The sequence below is a fragment of the Ambystoma mexicanum genome, chromosome 10, assembly GCF_040938575.1.
Source record: "Ambystoma mexicanum isolate Mex_15411 chromosome 10, UKY_AmexF1_1, whole genome shotgun sequence".
NCBI lineage: Eukaryota > Metazoa > Chordata > Amphibia > Caudata > Ambystomatidae > Ambystoma > Ambystoma mexicanum.
The window spans coordinates 1,534,753,370-1,534,770,163 of NC_090932.1; the positions used below are offsets into that span (position 1 = coordinate 1,534,753,370).

Sequence of the window (16,794 nt, forward strand, 5' to 3'; positions counted from 1 at the left end):
CGGAGCTCCATTAGAAATTTCAAAACCAAATTCAAATCCCAAACCGGCACCTGGAAAGGTGACGGCGGGGACACATTAGTCAGTCCTTTAAGAAATTGAGAAATCAAAGGAATCTTAAAGTAAGAACATTATTCAGACGAATGCTAAAATATAGACAGCGCCGCCAGGTAACCTTTGATGGTACCTACTTGAAGGCCCCTGTGGGCCAAAGAAAGCAAGAAAGACAAAACCATAGGAATGGAACATTGAAAAGGATCAACATTTTGTCCTCTGCAACGGTTGCAAAACTTTTGGCAACGGTACAGGGATTTTGTTGCTGGCATTTTGGCTGAAAGTAACATCTTCATCACATCATCCGGGAGGTCCCAATCCTTATATATCAACCTTTCAGATACCAAGCATGAAGGTTTAGAGTCCTGACCTCTGGAGAACCTGACCCCCCCCCCCGCTCTCGCGAGAGCAGATCCTCTCAGTACGGAAGACAGCGTGGAGGGCTGATGGACATTTCTAGAAGGTCCAGGTACCACGCTTGCCCAATCCAGAGCAATGAGGATCATGTGGGATCCGAACTTCCACAACACTTGAGGAATAACAGGGACTGGAGGAAACGTGTACAGCAGTGGGAATGACCAGTCCACTACGAATGCATCTCGTAAGGCTCCTCTCAGAGGAAATTCCCTTGAGCAGAATCTCTCGCACTTCCGGTTAGCACTGGTGGTGAAGAGATCCACTTGTGGGGTTCCCCAAAGGGCGAAAATCTCCAGAAGGACTTCCCGAGTCAACTCCCACTCGTGAGAGATTGTGCTCTGCCTGCTCAGAGCGTCCGCCGCCGCATTTTCGTTTCTGGCCAGATGAACTGCTGAGAGCGAAATATCCTGCTGGATGGCCCAGAACCAGAGCTGCATTGCCTCTCGGCACAACAGGAATGACCCCTACCCCCCCTTTTTGTTGAGGTAATGCATGGCCACAGGCTGGCCTCTAGCACCAGAAAAAACGCAGGATGCCATGAGGCCGAGCAACCTTAAGAATTTCGAAAGCCGGGAGACTCTGGGCATGTTGAAATTTGTCCACCATCTGCACAATGTGATGAGCCCTCACCTTCGGAGGTGAGCACTTCCCCCAAGGACGTGTCTTAACACAGCCCCGATGTACTGGAGCTGTTGGGAAGGTGTCGGATGTGACTTCTTGAAATTGAGGGAGAAGCCTAGACTCTGGAGGGAGCGGCAGGTGAGACCGAGGTGATCCAAAACTTGCTCGGGAGAACGCGCACTGATCAGCCAGTCGTCCAGGTATGGGTAGACGTGAATCCTCCCTCGCTTGAGATACGCTGCCACCACCACCATTAGCTTGGTGAAGAAGCCCCCCGGGCGGAACTCAATCCGAATGGTAGGACCCAAAACTGAAAGTGCGAGTTGCCAGCCGCAAACCTCAGGTACTTTCTGAGCTTGGTATGAATCGGCACATGAAAGTAAGCATCCTGTAGGTCCAGAGACACCAACCAATCCTGAAGTTGAAGGGCCTGGAGGACTTAAGAGTGACCATCTTGAACTTGTCCTTCACGAGAAGTTTTTTTCAACCAACGGAAGTCCAGTATGGGTCTCAATCCCCAGTCTTTTTTTGGGATCAAAAAAGAAGGGGAATACCATCCCTTGTCCTTCTCTGCTACATGCACCAGTTCTATAGCGCCTTTCTTTAGCACGGTCAAGATTTCCTGCACAAGTAGCGGATCCGGAAGCTTTAAAGAGAGATTCCCCGGTGGATTGTAGCGAGGCCGCTTTGGGAAGGGAAGGCAGTAGCCGTGGGCGATTGTATCCAGAACCCACGCATCCGAAGTAATAGCTCGCCACTCTTCGAGATGCTGAGACAGTCTGCCCTTAACCGGCGAACCATAGGACATGGCCTCATGACCGTTTAGGAGCCGCTGCGGCAGTGCCTGAAGGCAGAGGCAACTGCCTGAGCGGCTTTGGCACCTCTATTTCCACGATCACCACAGGTACTTTTACGCTGACCCCTTTGACTGGCAGCCCCTCTCGTTCTACCAATGGAGGAGTATTAATGAAAAGAACCTCCCCTCCACTGCTGTCCCCTAGGATGAAAAGGAGAAGGTTGGCGCACAGCTGCTCTCAAATGTTTTGCAGCAGCTTTTGTGGTCTGCAACCTCTCAAGGCTCTCGTCAGCCATGCTGCCAAACAAATGCGCGTCATCAAAGGGCATGTTCAAAAGACAGGCTTGCACGTCCGGAGCAAAACCAGACTCCCGCAACCACGCAAATCTGCGTATAACGGTGCTTGCAGCCATGGACCGTGTCCAAACCCGTCTGAAGGGATTCACACATGGCATCCATGCCATCTTGCACAAGAGCCAGGAACCATCCCTTTCTTCCCCTTCGGGAATATGCTCAGCCACTAGAGAAACACAATTCCACAGAGTGTGTGACAACCTTGCCATGGCCCAAGTGGAGTTGGCTGACTAACTAAAATACACCCTGCAGAAAACGACTTGCGTGCCCAACCGTCGAAGCATTTGTCGTCCCCATCAGGAGGGATGGTAGGGTACGCTGCATGCCTCAAGGTGGCCATAGCCGCCTGAACCACCAAACTCTCAGGAATTGGGTGAGATGAAAGGTAGCCGGGGTCGCTAGTGGAAGGGCGATATTTTTTGGTTAACGATTTGTTAACAGCCGGAAGAGATTCCGGTGACTGCCAAGCAGCCGCCACCCTTTTCAGTAATGTCAGATGAAAAGATAACACTGGGTCAGAAGACGGACCTTGATCTAAAACGTCTGTTAGATCATCTTGCACAAAAGCTTCAGGAGGACTGGACTAGCCCAGATACTCTGTGACCCTAGCCATGAACCTCCTGTAGGACGACTCCGCATGAGCCCCAGGCTCAGGCCTGCCAAATTCCACTTCCGGAGGAGTGTCCAAACCACTGGCTTCATGAAGAATTTGCCTCAACTCTTCCAAATGACTGTCTCCAGAAAAGGCAGGAGCCACATCAGGCTCAATATCAAGGTCTGACCTTTCTTCCTCCTCATATATGTCATCCAGAGGGAGGAACAGCCCTGCCTCGGGACAGAACAGGGTCTGGAGTCAACCACAGGCCTCGCAGACCTAGAAGTAGCTTTCCTTGGAGGATCCACAGTATCAGGGATCTCCAACAGTAAATTTAGAGCAAAAAGTCCCAAAAGCATCGAGGGCGCCGAAGGCTTCAGCGTCGAGAGTGCCACTGGTTTCGGAGTCGACGGCTGGAAAGAAGGCAAAGCTTCGATGTCGGTATCCGACAGACACAGCGCCGACAAAGTCGACGCTGACCTGAAGCCCTTTCCAGGTTTCTGTGGTCTCGCTGCAGACGAGGACCGAGACCTGGAAGCACGTCTCTTGCAACTATCCTGAGCCTTGTCTGAACGGGACCTTGAAGGTTCCCAATGAGTCTCCTCGAGGACCCGAGCCCGAAGGCGTGCGAGCCACGGTACAAGACTGTTCCCTGCTGGCTTCATCAGAAGGCGCAGACTGACTGTGCTCTGCGATTGAAAAATCGCTAACATCTGCTCTCGAAAGGCAGCCCATTCCTCTGCAGTCGAGGACTTTGTTGGGCAAGCCCCTTTCCTCGTGGCTCCATCTTCCGAGGAGGACGGGGAAGGCGACCGGTGACGGCGGTTCCTAGAATGCTGAGATGAGGACGACGAATGGCAGGAACCACTCCGGGACCGAGATCCCCGGGAATCCTCCCGACGCGGAGAGTCATCCCTCGAATCGTCAGTAGACATCCTCTTGGATTTACAGGACTTCCTGGGTTTCGAACCCCTACCTACCTGAAGCTTCCCTTACGCTCCCGCAATTTGGAACAGTCGTTGGTGTTGTGACTCTCACCCAAGCACCACAAAACAAATGCGATGCGGGTCGGTAATCGACATTTTCGACTTGCAGTCCCGACAAGTTTTGAAGCCAGACCGTGAAGTCGGAGGGGTTGAAGAAGACATTCACAAGGAATACACGAGGTGCGCCTAGTGTCTGAAGCAAACACGTTTGCGGACAAAATGGAAGGCTACGGGCGCCGTGCATCCTATTTATAACATCCGGTGACGTCGCCCTCGACGGAGGCCTTGGAGGGATATCGACCCCGACATCGACGCAGGACACCCTCTGCCGAAAAAGTTTCCAAAGTACACAGCTATGGACATTACATGTCAAAGATGTGGAATACGTTCGAGGACACAATCCATTCGAAAAGGAAGACTGTTGGTCATTAGGGCCTTATATTGAACAAAAATAATGAGCACCGTAGCCCCTCCTAAAATGCCTGACATACCTATATACCACCCCTCCTTGTCAGCAAGCCCGTGTTTGATGAAAGGGTGTATTTGCATTGAGTAGAGAATCGCAACTCCCCTTTGCTTACTGCCCCCAGCAGCAAAGAACTGGCGAGGGAATTTCCGAGAGACCAAACGCCATTCATCGGACTGCTTCAAGTGGGTTTCCTGGAGGAGAACCACATCTGTGTCACAGTGAGAAAGCCTATGAAGCAGTGATTTCCTCTTAAAAGGGGGAGTTAAGCCCTGGTGCATTCAGGGAGATTATTTTAACAGAATGACATTGTATGTCATGATAGTTTTCATAAAGACAGCTACAAATTAGAAAGTATTTCCATACAGCCTCAGTACAGTGTGTAGAGCAGCTTTTCTTACGCATCTTATTTTGAGAAAACTTAACATGAAGGGGTCCTATGGCTCATAGTCCTGGACCTCAATTTCAGAACCAGATGACGGCACACATGAAATGTTTGACCCTAATGCATTTTTAGCACATCACTTCCTCTTCCAATGGAACAAAACATTCAACCTTATCAAATCTGAAACAGAGAACCAAAACAATAGTACAATGAAGGCCATCATGGCCAACATGGCCCCTAAAAGGGACCTGGGAAACATACGTGACTTGAGGTAATATAAAAGGATATTTGGGTGGGGTGTAGCTAATGTTATAAAGTGAAATGGACAAGGTAGCAGCAGCAAGCTGAGGGGGTGCAGTTCGTGCATTGACAATGTGCGCCTCTCCAAAACCACTCAAGGCAATGAACGCGACTAAGCAATTTAGTGATAAAAGTCCCAACACCAGTGGGGCACAACAGACCAGGGAGGAGTAGGCAAGCGTTCAAGACGGGCGCCGTTCAAGGCTTCTCTGTTGTCTCTGCTTCTTCCTATCTGGGCCTGTTGGTTTGCATGTCTATAGACGACGGTCAGCCCCAGCCCTGGAGCGACTCGGGCATTCGTCAGTGGGGAAGGGGATTTCAAGCGGGCGGATGCATCTTCTAAAGAGAAGATTTGCCCTGGGTCATTCTGATAATCAAAAAGAAGATTAAACGGGAAACCCCATGTGTATGCAATCGAATGATCATGAACCCAAGTGGTAACAGGGCGCATTATTTGCCGCTTCTGAAGAGTATGTTGTGCTATTTCCTGAAAGATATGGATTTTTGCACCACGAAAGGTGTGTTCGTGGAACCCTTTTGCCTTCTTTATAATGTCCTCTTTTATGTTTAAAAAATGAGGCCTCGTTAAAAACGTCTGGAAATAACCCTTGGCTTGTCCGGTACGGGGAGAACACCCCAAGCGTCCCGTCGAGGATCATGTCGGGACTATCTGAGAGGCCAAGGATCTCGCGGAACACAGCAGGCATAAGTTGTGTGTCACGAACGGTCTCAGGGACCGCTCGAAGCCTTACGTTATTTCGCCTCGATCTGTTCTCCCCATCTTCGATTTTCATTGGCATGAGCGCTTGCTGCTCAAGCAAAATCGGGCGTTCCATATCCGTCTGATCATAAGTTATTTCCATAACTGAGCTTTCCATGTCCGTCAATCTTTCTCCCATCGATTCCACATTCCTATTGATATCGGACATCGCCTGGATGAAGTCTGCTTTGCATGCTGAGATGTTCTGTCCGTTTGAGATCCATCAGCATCTCAGTCTTTAGGTTTTGGAGAAGAGCAATGTCCACCATCGTAGCTGGTGTGGGTGCTTCCTCCTAATCCAACCTGTCCTAGGAAGCGGCAGGAGTAGCAGCCCGCTCATGCTTGTGGTGGTCCATTGCAGTCAAACTCGTTGATATCGGAGGATTTTGATTTCCTTGGCTTACCTGATGCCATAATGAGATCCTCTATGGGAGAGAGTGTAATCCCCAAAAGGAAAAACTGCAGCTCCCTTTGTTAGCGCTGCCCCCAGTCTCCTTCACCGCAGACAACACAGACAAAGTAGGCTAATAGTATCCGTTGCTCCAAGGAAGCAGCTGCTGCAAACCACGCTGCAGGCCTACAAGCAGGGTAGGTTAGCGCTGGATTATCTGCCAAAACAAATTTGTCTGCCAATTTAAGACCATCTCAATTATGGGTTGGTTCCAGAGTAGAATGAGGGAGCGGGGTGGGACTTGCAGCTCACTGATAGTGTATGGCTCTATAACACTAACAAGCATAAAGAGACATGCAGTGCCCGTGGAGTGTAGTCCATTGCTGCAACAGGAGCACCTGCAATGGATCCTGCCTGGAATAAAACATGGAAAGTTAAGTGGCAACTAGAAAGTGGCACCTCATAATTAGCACAGTTGAAGGTGCTAAATCTGGTACGGTGAGGCTAGGTAGCTTGGGCCACAGAGCGTGGGTGGCTCAAACTGGCCCACTGCGCACTAGATGAACCATGGCGGGCACTGCAGTTATGCTGGTTTAGGGCGTTATACACGAGCGAGCACGTATCGACTCCTGAGCTCAGCCGCATGTCCGCTCCTCCTCCCCGTGAGCGGCACATGCAGCAATAAGGCATGTTCCCGGGCAATCACCACTGTGAGCCGCTGTCAGTTCTAAGGGGAAGCATCGCTGTCCACTCCAGAGCCCGCCTACACAGACTCCTGCATTCACCCTCGAACCCAATGGAGTGGGCAAGCGGCGACTTGCTCACCTCAGCATCTCCCCAAACTTGCTCCGGGTGGCGCCATCTTTGAAGCGCTGCGGCTCGTGTCACTCATAACGGGGCACAACTCGAGCAGGCGGACAACTCAGAGTCCCAAACTCCACCAAAATGGGCTTAAGGCAGCCCCCACACCGTGCCGCACAACTGCAGTTCCTGCTGGATCAAAAATGCAGAAAGCCCCCACTGTCGTCCCTGCAAGCAGGAGCCAAAAAATAGCGACTACATGGCTCTCCGGCTTGGCCATGCCCGACGCAAACTGTATTCTAAACATAATTATTTGGAACAGGTACAAGTCAAATGTTGTATGACAGGATGGGAGGTAGGCTAGCAATAATCCTTCCCCCAGACTTGCTTGCATACAACAAATATACCTGGCATATGAAAACGTATCCATCATAAAGTGGCAGTTCTGGAGCATTTTAGGCTGCATCAGTCATGATTTCAGCACCTTGCATGTGAGGCTGTATCATCTTATGTATGATGACTATAGTTGAATTACAAGGCTACAATTTGCATGAGAAGACATGAACTGAGCATCTTGGGCTATTTTTGCCATATGATGGTAGAGCGTGGGCTTGTGAGGCTATGGGTAGCATATGGCAAAAGTACCTTGGCATGTTCACTATTCCTGCAATTGGGCGACAGCACCAGAGTACACGAGAATGCAATGGAATAATGGTGATGTATCCTTGGACTATGTTGGCTGTGGTGGGTGCCTCAATAACATTTCCAGGCAGCCACTTGCCATATTTGAGGTAGGACCTTGGGCAAATTGTGTTTGATAATTAAAACCACCCTTTGTCTGCATCAGTATTTTTTGTTATTTCAATAATTGTACACTTCATTTCTTACTTCAATGATGTCACTTCTTGTGATGTGCCAAGACCTTTCACATTGGTGACATAACTTCCTGTGACATTGTCCAGTCGAGATCAGGGCCAATAGTTGTGTGGGTGGTTTCCCTACCTGGGATGTCATAGGTCATGTGATATCACTTTGGCGACCAGAGACATCCATTCACCAAAATGACAGGGGGAGCAAGTGTACCAGATGTAACCACAGCCTCTAAAGCATCAGGTGTTAATTCAATGTAGGAGCCTTAGATATGATATGGCATTTTTAACGCGGCTATACACAAGTGTATCAAGGCGTGACAAGGCAAGGGAGGGTAACAGAGGGAGGACGGATAACGATCCTACTAGGCCAGGTGTCATTCAGATCGTGCCAGTGCGTGGGAAGGGGGCACGGCCAGTGCAGTATACGGCAAGATGATAAGTAGCGGCCAGCATGTGGCAAGTGCATGGGTAAGTACAGACATCAAGTGTCAAAGGCTGGGAGGGGGGCTGTAGGGATACAGAGACAGTCCCCAGGTGCGAGGGTTGCCAGGTGGGCAGTGCAGGGACCTGGTCCAGAGATCAGAGGGTGTCCAGGTAGCCAGTGCAGTTCCAGTTACAGCTAGGAGGTCAGCAGAGGAGAGGAGGAGAAAAAGCAGAAGCAAAGAGAAAGGTTTTGAGGAGCTTCTGGAACCGGAGATGGTTCTCCTCACGTTTAAGGGAGGTAGGGAGGCTGTTCCAGTGGGAGACACCAGCTGAGGAAAGAGATCTACCACCAATTTGTTGCTTGGAGAAGCAACTGACCCTGAGGGAGTTGGAGGCGGATGAGCGAAGAGCTCGAGAAGGAAGAAGCATCAGGGCCACAAAGGGGCCACAAAGGGGCCCAGACAAACACATCCCAGGGCGTAGGTGCAATGGTAGCGCAAGGTGCAAAAGCAGGCCAAGGAGTACCAAGCACAAGCGCATGCCAGGGGGACCCAGATTCAGTCACAGCCATGGGTGATGCAAGAGAAAAGTAGCCAAGAGGTTCAATGAAACAACTGGAATTTTAAATGTCAATACATTGGAGGGGAAAAAGACCAAGTTCCCCATGGTGGAATACAGGGACATGAGCGTGGTATGAGCCAGACCGTGAAAAGATTATTGAGTCACAGAGGAAGGAGGAGAGGGTTAGGATGGAAGAGAGTAGAAGTTCATATTTCTACCTTTGGTATTGGGTGGAAATCGAGACAGTGTGTGGCAATTCAGTGGTCTGGTGGTAAGGAAGCAGGTGGTCAAGCCTGAGGGAAGAGCGTTCTGTGATGCAGTCATGTGGTTGGATTCACACGAATCACAATGGAGGAGAGCCTGGGCACAGGAAAGGAAATGAGTAGAGGAGGGAAATGGAAAAGGGAGAGAACCTGGGAAATAATGGAGGAGCCAAGTCAAAGACACTATATAAAAAGGGAGAAAGGATCCTAGACAATTAAACGGTTGCAGACAGTTGAAAAGAAGAACTAGAGCAGAAAAGGGGGGGACAGCTAAAAAACAGAGGGTAAGTAATGGGGGAGTAGGCAGGGAGGACATAAAAAATGAATCCTGCGAAAGTCTCAAGACAACTGGGAAAAGAATAGGAGGGGTGTTAGGACAGTTTTGCTTAAGTCCTATCAAGACTTCATACAAACCATATCTCAGGCAGTACATAAGCTCCACTCTTAGTAGAAGGCTGTACCACCCGAGAATGTGGGTAGCATGGACAGAGAACCAGGCTCTTCTTAGGAGGGAGAGGGCTGTAGCTTGGTCAAAAGAAACACAAATACTATGTATTGTAAAAAATAAATGATTTAAATACAGGCAGATCACGATAACTCTTGGTAAGTACTATAACATCATAAATACAACCCAGTACCTATGGTATGCAAACCAAGGTATGGCCTTATTTAGAGGAGCCAGAAGCCAGTCAAGGTGCGTAAAACCCAAGGTTATACATTTAGGATAGTAATCTACTGTTCTTGGGGAATAAGACCAGGTTAGATATACTTTTAGAATACAATCGGTATTTCAAGGGTAGTAGACCCCGTCAGTCATGCAGTGACACTCAGTTATGAAATCACATAATAAACCAACCTCGTTACAAGTATACGCCCTGCAACATTATTTTTCAGAAATCGGTTCGGAGCTAGTAAAACAACTCATCCTTTCTGGAGGGGCATCAAGCTACTCAATGATAAGTATACACACTCAATAACTATTTTAGAATGCACTAGGCAAATCAGGGAAAGCAAAACCCTATTACACTTTAAGAAAAAGACAATGTATTTCCAGGTAAGTAACTGACCTATTGGTACATAACTATCCGTTCCCTAATAGCTAGTTATACCCAGTATACTTTTAAGTGTATAATACAGTTTCTAAGATAAGTAAGAACTTTACGAAACTATTTTAGAAAAGCACTAAAGCAATTCAGGGAAGCACAACCCAGGGTTATAAGTTTCAAAAAGCAGCAGTTATTGCACTAAGCCTGTATACTCCGAAGATGGGCCACAAGAAACTCAGACAAGTATCAACATCAAGACTGTTTTAGATCTGTATAAAGCAGACCAGAGAAAGCAAAACCCAACGATACACTTTAGGAATGACACAATGTTATTCAAGGCAGGTAAACCCTATTGGTGAGCATTTACACTCATTCAGTTAAGAATACTAAAACAGTAACACATTTCTTTTTAGAAGGGGGTACCATTCAAAGTTAGTAAGGCAACATACACTTTTTAGAGGGGAAGAATGCAACACAAAAGTAAGCATAAACATAATGACACTGTGTAGTAATTATTTCACAGAGCTACAGTTACCACACTAACTTCTTAAACAAGCAAGTACTTTTAGACTTGTTATACTGGCAAGACAAAGCTTTTCTTATGCATTCCTTCCCTAGTATATTGCATGAGTTCTCTCAGAGGCAGAAAAGGGACCCTAGTGGTCTAGGAGCCAGCTGTAGGCAGGTTGAGATGGGGTTCAGTTGCAGGAAAGTCAAGGTTCCAGAGGATATCTTCGTTAACAAGTATTCACTTTCAGAGTTACTTAAAGTGTTTAGGGACTTCATAGAAGGTTCCCTATATGCGTTCCAGCATTAGGCCTGGGCAAGTGTTATGGGCAAACTCCCAACTACACAAATCACCCACTCAGCCTCACAGGATACACACCAGACTTTGGATAAGTAATACCCAAGCCCACACAATACCTTGGGAGAAAAGAAGAGCGGATGCAACAGCACAGGACTCGGTCCCTGGATTCTTGGTCTGGAGATGAAAGAACTGAACACTGGATGGGAACTTGCAGCAGTAGTCATCATCAGAGAAGGCTTCTTGAAAATGTTTCTTCGTGGCTCTGTGGATTTGGCGCCTTTTTACAGCAGCCAGGAGAAAAACTAATATCGCCGGTCAGATTCTCTTTGCTATCTGGTCCTGCACTCTGGTGAGGGGACTTCAAGGATTCGTATCGGGTCTCTGGAGATCAAGCCAGAAGCCACCAAAGTTTCGGATGGATTCAGAAGACCATGCACTGCACTCAGGCACTACGTCTTCGGGTATTGGTGGTTTGCAGCCCAGCAAGGTTGCATCATGTTGTGGGATGGCTCAAAATGCAGTTCTTCCTAGTGGTCCTCACCAACCTCTGGGTACGAGTCATCGTTTTCAACACCCCCAGGACAATTGAAGCAAGGGCTGCATCAGGCTCAAGTTACGCCGCACGCTCTCCGGTCGCTGAAAATTACCACAGACGTCTTTTCTTCATCTTCCTCTTCGGATTCAGCTCCGGTGGTCGACTTGTCAGCAGCTTCCAGGATCGGAGTATTTATCAGGAACTACAGCACAACTTCTGCAATCTCTCCCTGCAGTGTACAGAAAGGGGCAGTCTGGCTATCCAATCAGGACAGCCAGATCCCCATTGGGTCATGGTTCCTTTCAGGCAAGGTGAAAGAAAGGGCTGTAGAGTTTCGGACTCCTCCCTTGCTTCTTGCCTTCTTAGACACTCTGGAGCCTAGGCAGGGATTACACTGGATTCCCGCTGAAGAGAAAACTTCCATTGAGCACGTTCCCGCCTAGAATGGTAGGGGAAGACCTCAAAGGACATGAGAAATGGTGAAAAAAGGAGCCCATCATTCTAGTACAACGGTGGACCTTCTGTGCATTACCCAGGCTGATTTAACAGCCTGCGAGTAATGAGACTAAAGTCACTAAGGTAAAACCACTGCCACCAGCTATTCAAGGAAACGTGCAATTTTAACAAACTTTTTACAGGTAAGTGAGATAGGGGATACATTTTATCCCCCCAGCAATCCACATAAGGTGGGGGGTGCTGGCTCACTATATAAAATGTAAAGGGGCTGAAAATCCTGCTTTACCCCTTGGGAACAGTAGTTCACCCAAGTACTTTGAAGAATTAACAGGGAAGCCCAAAGGGGCAACCCCGCCTACGCCCATTTGTTATAGGAAACTAACTTCAATTATACACTGTGGAGAGACATAAAAAGGGCACCCATAAAAAGAGTAAAATCCTAGGCAAGATGGGAAAGAGATTCCCACTCACCTAGGGACGAGGGGAAATAATCCCCAAGTCCATGCAAAACGTTCTGGGATTGACCAGTCAGGAAGGTTTATCACAAATATGAACGTCTTCCTAACAAGGGAAAAAGACCAAAGGAATTAACACAGAGGGAAAGGTTTTGAGAAAGTAGAGAGGTGGATTTAGGCAGCCATGGGGATTGAAAAGGAATGGTGAGACAGAAAGGAATTAAATGGAGATTGAGCCACATTTGGGGAAAAAACAATCAATGCTAAATGAACCGAGACAAGGGGGTAAGAATCAAGACACCGGATGAAAGTTTGAGTAAACCGAAAGGGACCCAGACACAGAGAGGGCAGGAGTATCGAGAGAGAGAAGGGTAAATAAATAGCACAGAGAGGGCAATGGCTGAGAGAAGCAACCAAGATGAAAGAGAATAAGACCAGAGTGGGGGGGGGGGGGGAAGAGGGGGTCTGAGAGAAGATCTGAAGATAGGTTATCATGATGGCGTGAAAGTATATGACAGGGGAAAAACCAATGTAAAGAAACCGGAAAGGAGGGAAAGAAAGATGCACAAAGAAAAACATGAATTTAATTTATGGGAAAAGCATTGGGACGCAGACAGGAAATCAATAGAAGTGGGGGGGAAATCCAAGTGAGGAAATCGAAACAGAAAGTAATTGAGGGGGAAACAAGACAAAAAAGAAAGTTGGGGCAAAAGAACTTCGAAGACAGGAAAGAGAAGTAACACATAATGGGGAAGAATAGATTTAACAGAGGGTGAAAATAATCACATACGGGAAAAGGTTGAGAGAAATTGGGGAAACTAATTCAAGGGGAAATTAAAAGGGGGAGTTTTCAAGCTACAGTGGGATAGGACTTGAGAGCAAGGGGAAGAAATGATAGAAATCAGGAGGAAATCAACATGTGCATTAAGAATTGGGAAACTGAGAACAAAATCTAGACGGGAAAAATGGGAGCTCGGGAAAAGAATTGAAAGGCTATTAAATGAATGATAGAAAGGGGAACAAACAAGGACACAGAAAAGGAAAGCAATGAAGCCCAAAAGGGAAAAGAATACTGGCAGAGGATAAAAATAAAATCAAAACGCAGACGGGGGAATAAAAGACTCAAATGGGAAACCAGCTGAGGAAAAAGAAGGAAACATTCAAGTACATAGGGGGACAAACACACAAGGGGGGGCTACAAACCGTGTGGAAACCAAGTCACAAAGGGCACAAGATCAGCTATAAGAAAGTAGAGCCATGATAATGTTTCTTCCCGAGTCTTGAGAAATGAACAGCAAGCACCAGTAGACAGACTGCCAATTACTTACTCGGCAAACAAAGCACTCAGGATGCCAGAGGGAGTTCAGTGCAGAGATGTAGTTTTCTAGGATTGCACGTGCACAGCCACCACACTTTGGAGCAAACATATCAAAATAATCCTTGCGGCAATACGCCTTTCCATCACGCTCATGGAATCCTGGAAAGGGAGAGCAGCAATTAGAACTGAACCATGCGCAACAATTCAACATGGCTGAAGAGAGAAAATCTAATGAGCACAGAAGCCCCCCGCCCACCAGATGGGTTGCAGATCACCTATGCATCTGAAAAGGCAAATGATGTACCACATGGACAATGGTTTCTGATACATTTCAGAGTACAGAGTTCAAATGAAAAATATTGAAGAGAGCAACTGTTAGGGCAGAGTTCAATTTTGGGGATTATCTGGGCCCACCCCTACACCTTGTTTTTACTGGCTTCCTAGTTTCTTTTCCGTTTTCAACATTAATATGGTGGCCGGAGAGCCTTCTACTGCAGTCCAGCTGCTACTGCAAGCCTTTTTCTGATGTGTGTGCTGCCCTACTAGCCCATTGGGGTATCCGGGCAGGGGTGCTTCATTATGCATCCCATTTTGATGCAAGGGTGAACTATTCAGCCTACAAGTGTGTTGGGAATAGGGCTATTGGCAACTGTAAATTGGATTTGGCCCCACTAGGGGTGCAGTCATTCTTACCACTAGTCCCACAATGTACGCGTATGGTGGCTATTGGGGTACTAATGTATGTTGTAAGCTATACTCTCAATGGCTGTCGTGCTGACATGGGCTCCCTCTGAGCCCAGCCATGTGAGTGGCTTGAACTGGGTTAGTGGACAGCCCCAGACATGGCAAACACACATCCTGTGGAGGGACCTGACAATCTGGCAGTTTTTAGGAGGTTGGATGCCAAGACCTTTGTGTCAGTCTGGTGTGTGATCAGGGGTTGGCTTGAACAAGCCCCTTAGTCAACATGTTGATTTAGGGAAGAACCTGATGATTCCTCAGATTTTTTTTATTAAATAACTGGAGGACTGCTGTGAAGATGGGCTACTTTAGCTGAGGATCTGGTTTGGCCTTATTGGATGGCCCCTGGGCTTGTTTGTCCCTGCCCTGGTTTCTCCTTAAGGATGCTGGAAGGCGTTGCTGGGCATTTCCTCTTCCTCCCTTGGTCTAACCGAATGATTGGACTGGCTGTCCAATTTGGGACCATTTCTGGGCCATTACTATGCTGCCTCAATGCAAAATACTATTGGACCCATAGTTTCAAAATATCGGGAGACTCCCAGGTCTGGATGAGTGGGGGGTAGTGGCTGCTACTACTGCACCTAAGCTCCGTCTTGGACCTTTCCTGGTCTCCTTCATGTTACGACAGTCGCTGGGAGCGGTCCAGCTGGCTGCCTCCTCTTGTAATTCAAGCTGCTCTGTTCCCCTTGGTCTCCTTGGTTGTGCTACTTCATCTTCCTAGTGCCTTTTTGGTCACTGCTCCTGCTTCTCCCTCCTGGGAATACATATTATGCCTTTTCTCATCCATGTGGGTCATCAATTCTTCCTGGTTCAAGTCCCTGTGTACTGGATCCTTGTTGCAGCCATGTAAAAGAAGTGCTATACTTAGACGATTCTCCTGCCGTGCTTAATCAGAACCATCAGTGACTGGCACTGTGTGTACTTGTCCCTGGGTGCTTGTATATTCCTTGCAATCATCTTCTTCGGTCCTCTGGGTTCAGGGGGTAGCGGAGCTATGCAGGCCCCCTCTATCACATAGCATTGATTCATTGGTTTGGATCTTTGTTTGCATTCATCCTTTTCCCGCTGGATGCGTCTTGAAGCTGGAGCTCTTCAAGGGGATCCTTTCTGGTGTTCTCTGGGGTTGGCTGCTTCTTTAGCTGCACTTGTAAAGTACATCGGGTACATACTGTACCCAATAATTGCAGCTGGACCATGACCTTTGACTATGGGGAAAACGTCTATGAACGTTTAACGTACTCCTGAATTGAGTAAATAGGGCATTTGGTTCCAGTTACCTATTTTTTGTGGGTCCTCCTTGGGTCCATGGAATTATGAGACATTTTGGTAGCCCTATCGGCATGGTATAAATTGTTTAACCCCTTCCCTCCCTCCAATTAGTACACATGGGTATAGAAATGACCCATGGGTTATCTGTATTGCCGTGTACTAGAGGTTGTGTGGAACACGGTCACTTAATGTAATGGCTATGTGGTTTATGAGTCGGACTATGTGATGCATACTATACCGTGTCCAAGGATTTCCTTTCTCCCAAACCATTAGCATCATAATTAATATGGCTTGAAGGGTTTGCATTTAGCTTTAGGAGTGTGGAGGGTCTATATTTGGGCCCTTCTACTGTTTTTTTTACAGTTTCGTGTGTCTAAGCCAAAGTATTAATTTTGAACTTCTAGTTGCACAATGTGTAATAATCCCTTGATGTAAGGTTGTAATAAAGAGTATAGTTTTCAGTATACCCATCTAGTGTAATTTCTTGGGATTAGCCATGACCAGCCTACTGCCCTGCCCTGAGTGAAGCCAAGACTGCTCTGCGGCGTCCATTAATAAAGAGTTTTGAACTATCTTTAATGGGTATCCAGTCTTGCCCTTAGGATAGGTGATTTTACACCCCCTCACTTGAGGACTCTGGAAAAATCTCCCTAACAGCAACACTTCACAAAACAAGAGGACATCTATACAGTTGGTGGCAGGGCATTACACAGAGCAAGACAGTGATCTATATTGTCGGCACTATTAACTAAATGGCTTTGAGGGATTATGGAGTTTGTTGGTCAGTTTGGAGGTCCAGGTTGGTAGGAGTTTATGGAAGAAGATGGGGTCTTTTGTGCTTTAAGGAAAGCAAAAAGTGGCAATTGGAAAGACACTGCTTAACTGGGAGCCAATGGGAGTGTCTGTAGTGCATTGCTGACCAATTACAAGTGTTTGTGTCCAGGTGGGTTTGGCAGCACGATGGTGGGCCATCTGCAGATTGGAACTTTTTTCTGGGCGGGCCAGTCAGATCCCTTTGGCATAATCTCTCACTTGGCTAAGGGTGATACCCGAGTCAATCGGTCTAGCACTAGGAAATAGGTGCAGTCAGGGCATCAATCTTCCATTTAGTGCTGAGAGGGGCT

At 47.6% G+C, this 16,794-nt stretch overlaps 1 protein-coding gene across 6 annotated transcripts in view; it reads right to left on the reverse strand.

Moving 5' to 3' along the window:
* Positions 1-16,794, reverse strand: part of PXN (paxillin) — a 321,226-nt gene that overhangs the window by 13,650 nt on the left and 290,782 nt on the right. For all 6 annotated transcript variants that reach the window (XM_069619738.1, XM_069619743.1, XM_069619742.1 and 3 more), the window contains one exon: positions 13,671-13,819. In XM_069619738.1, the coding sequence (XP_069475839.1) occupies positions 13,671-13,819 (149 nt within the window). The remainder of the gene's footprint in view (positions 1-13,670; positions 13,820-16,794) is intronic.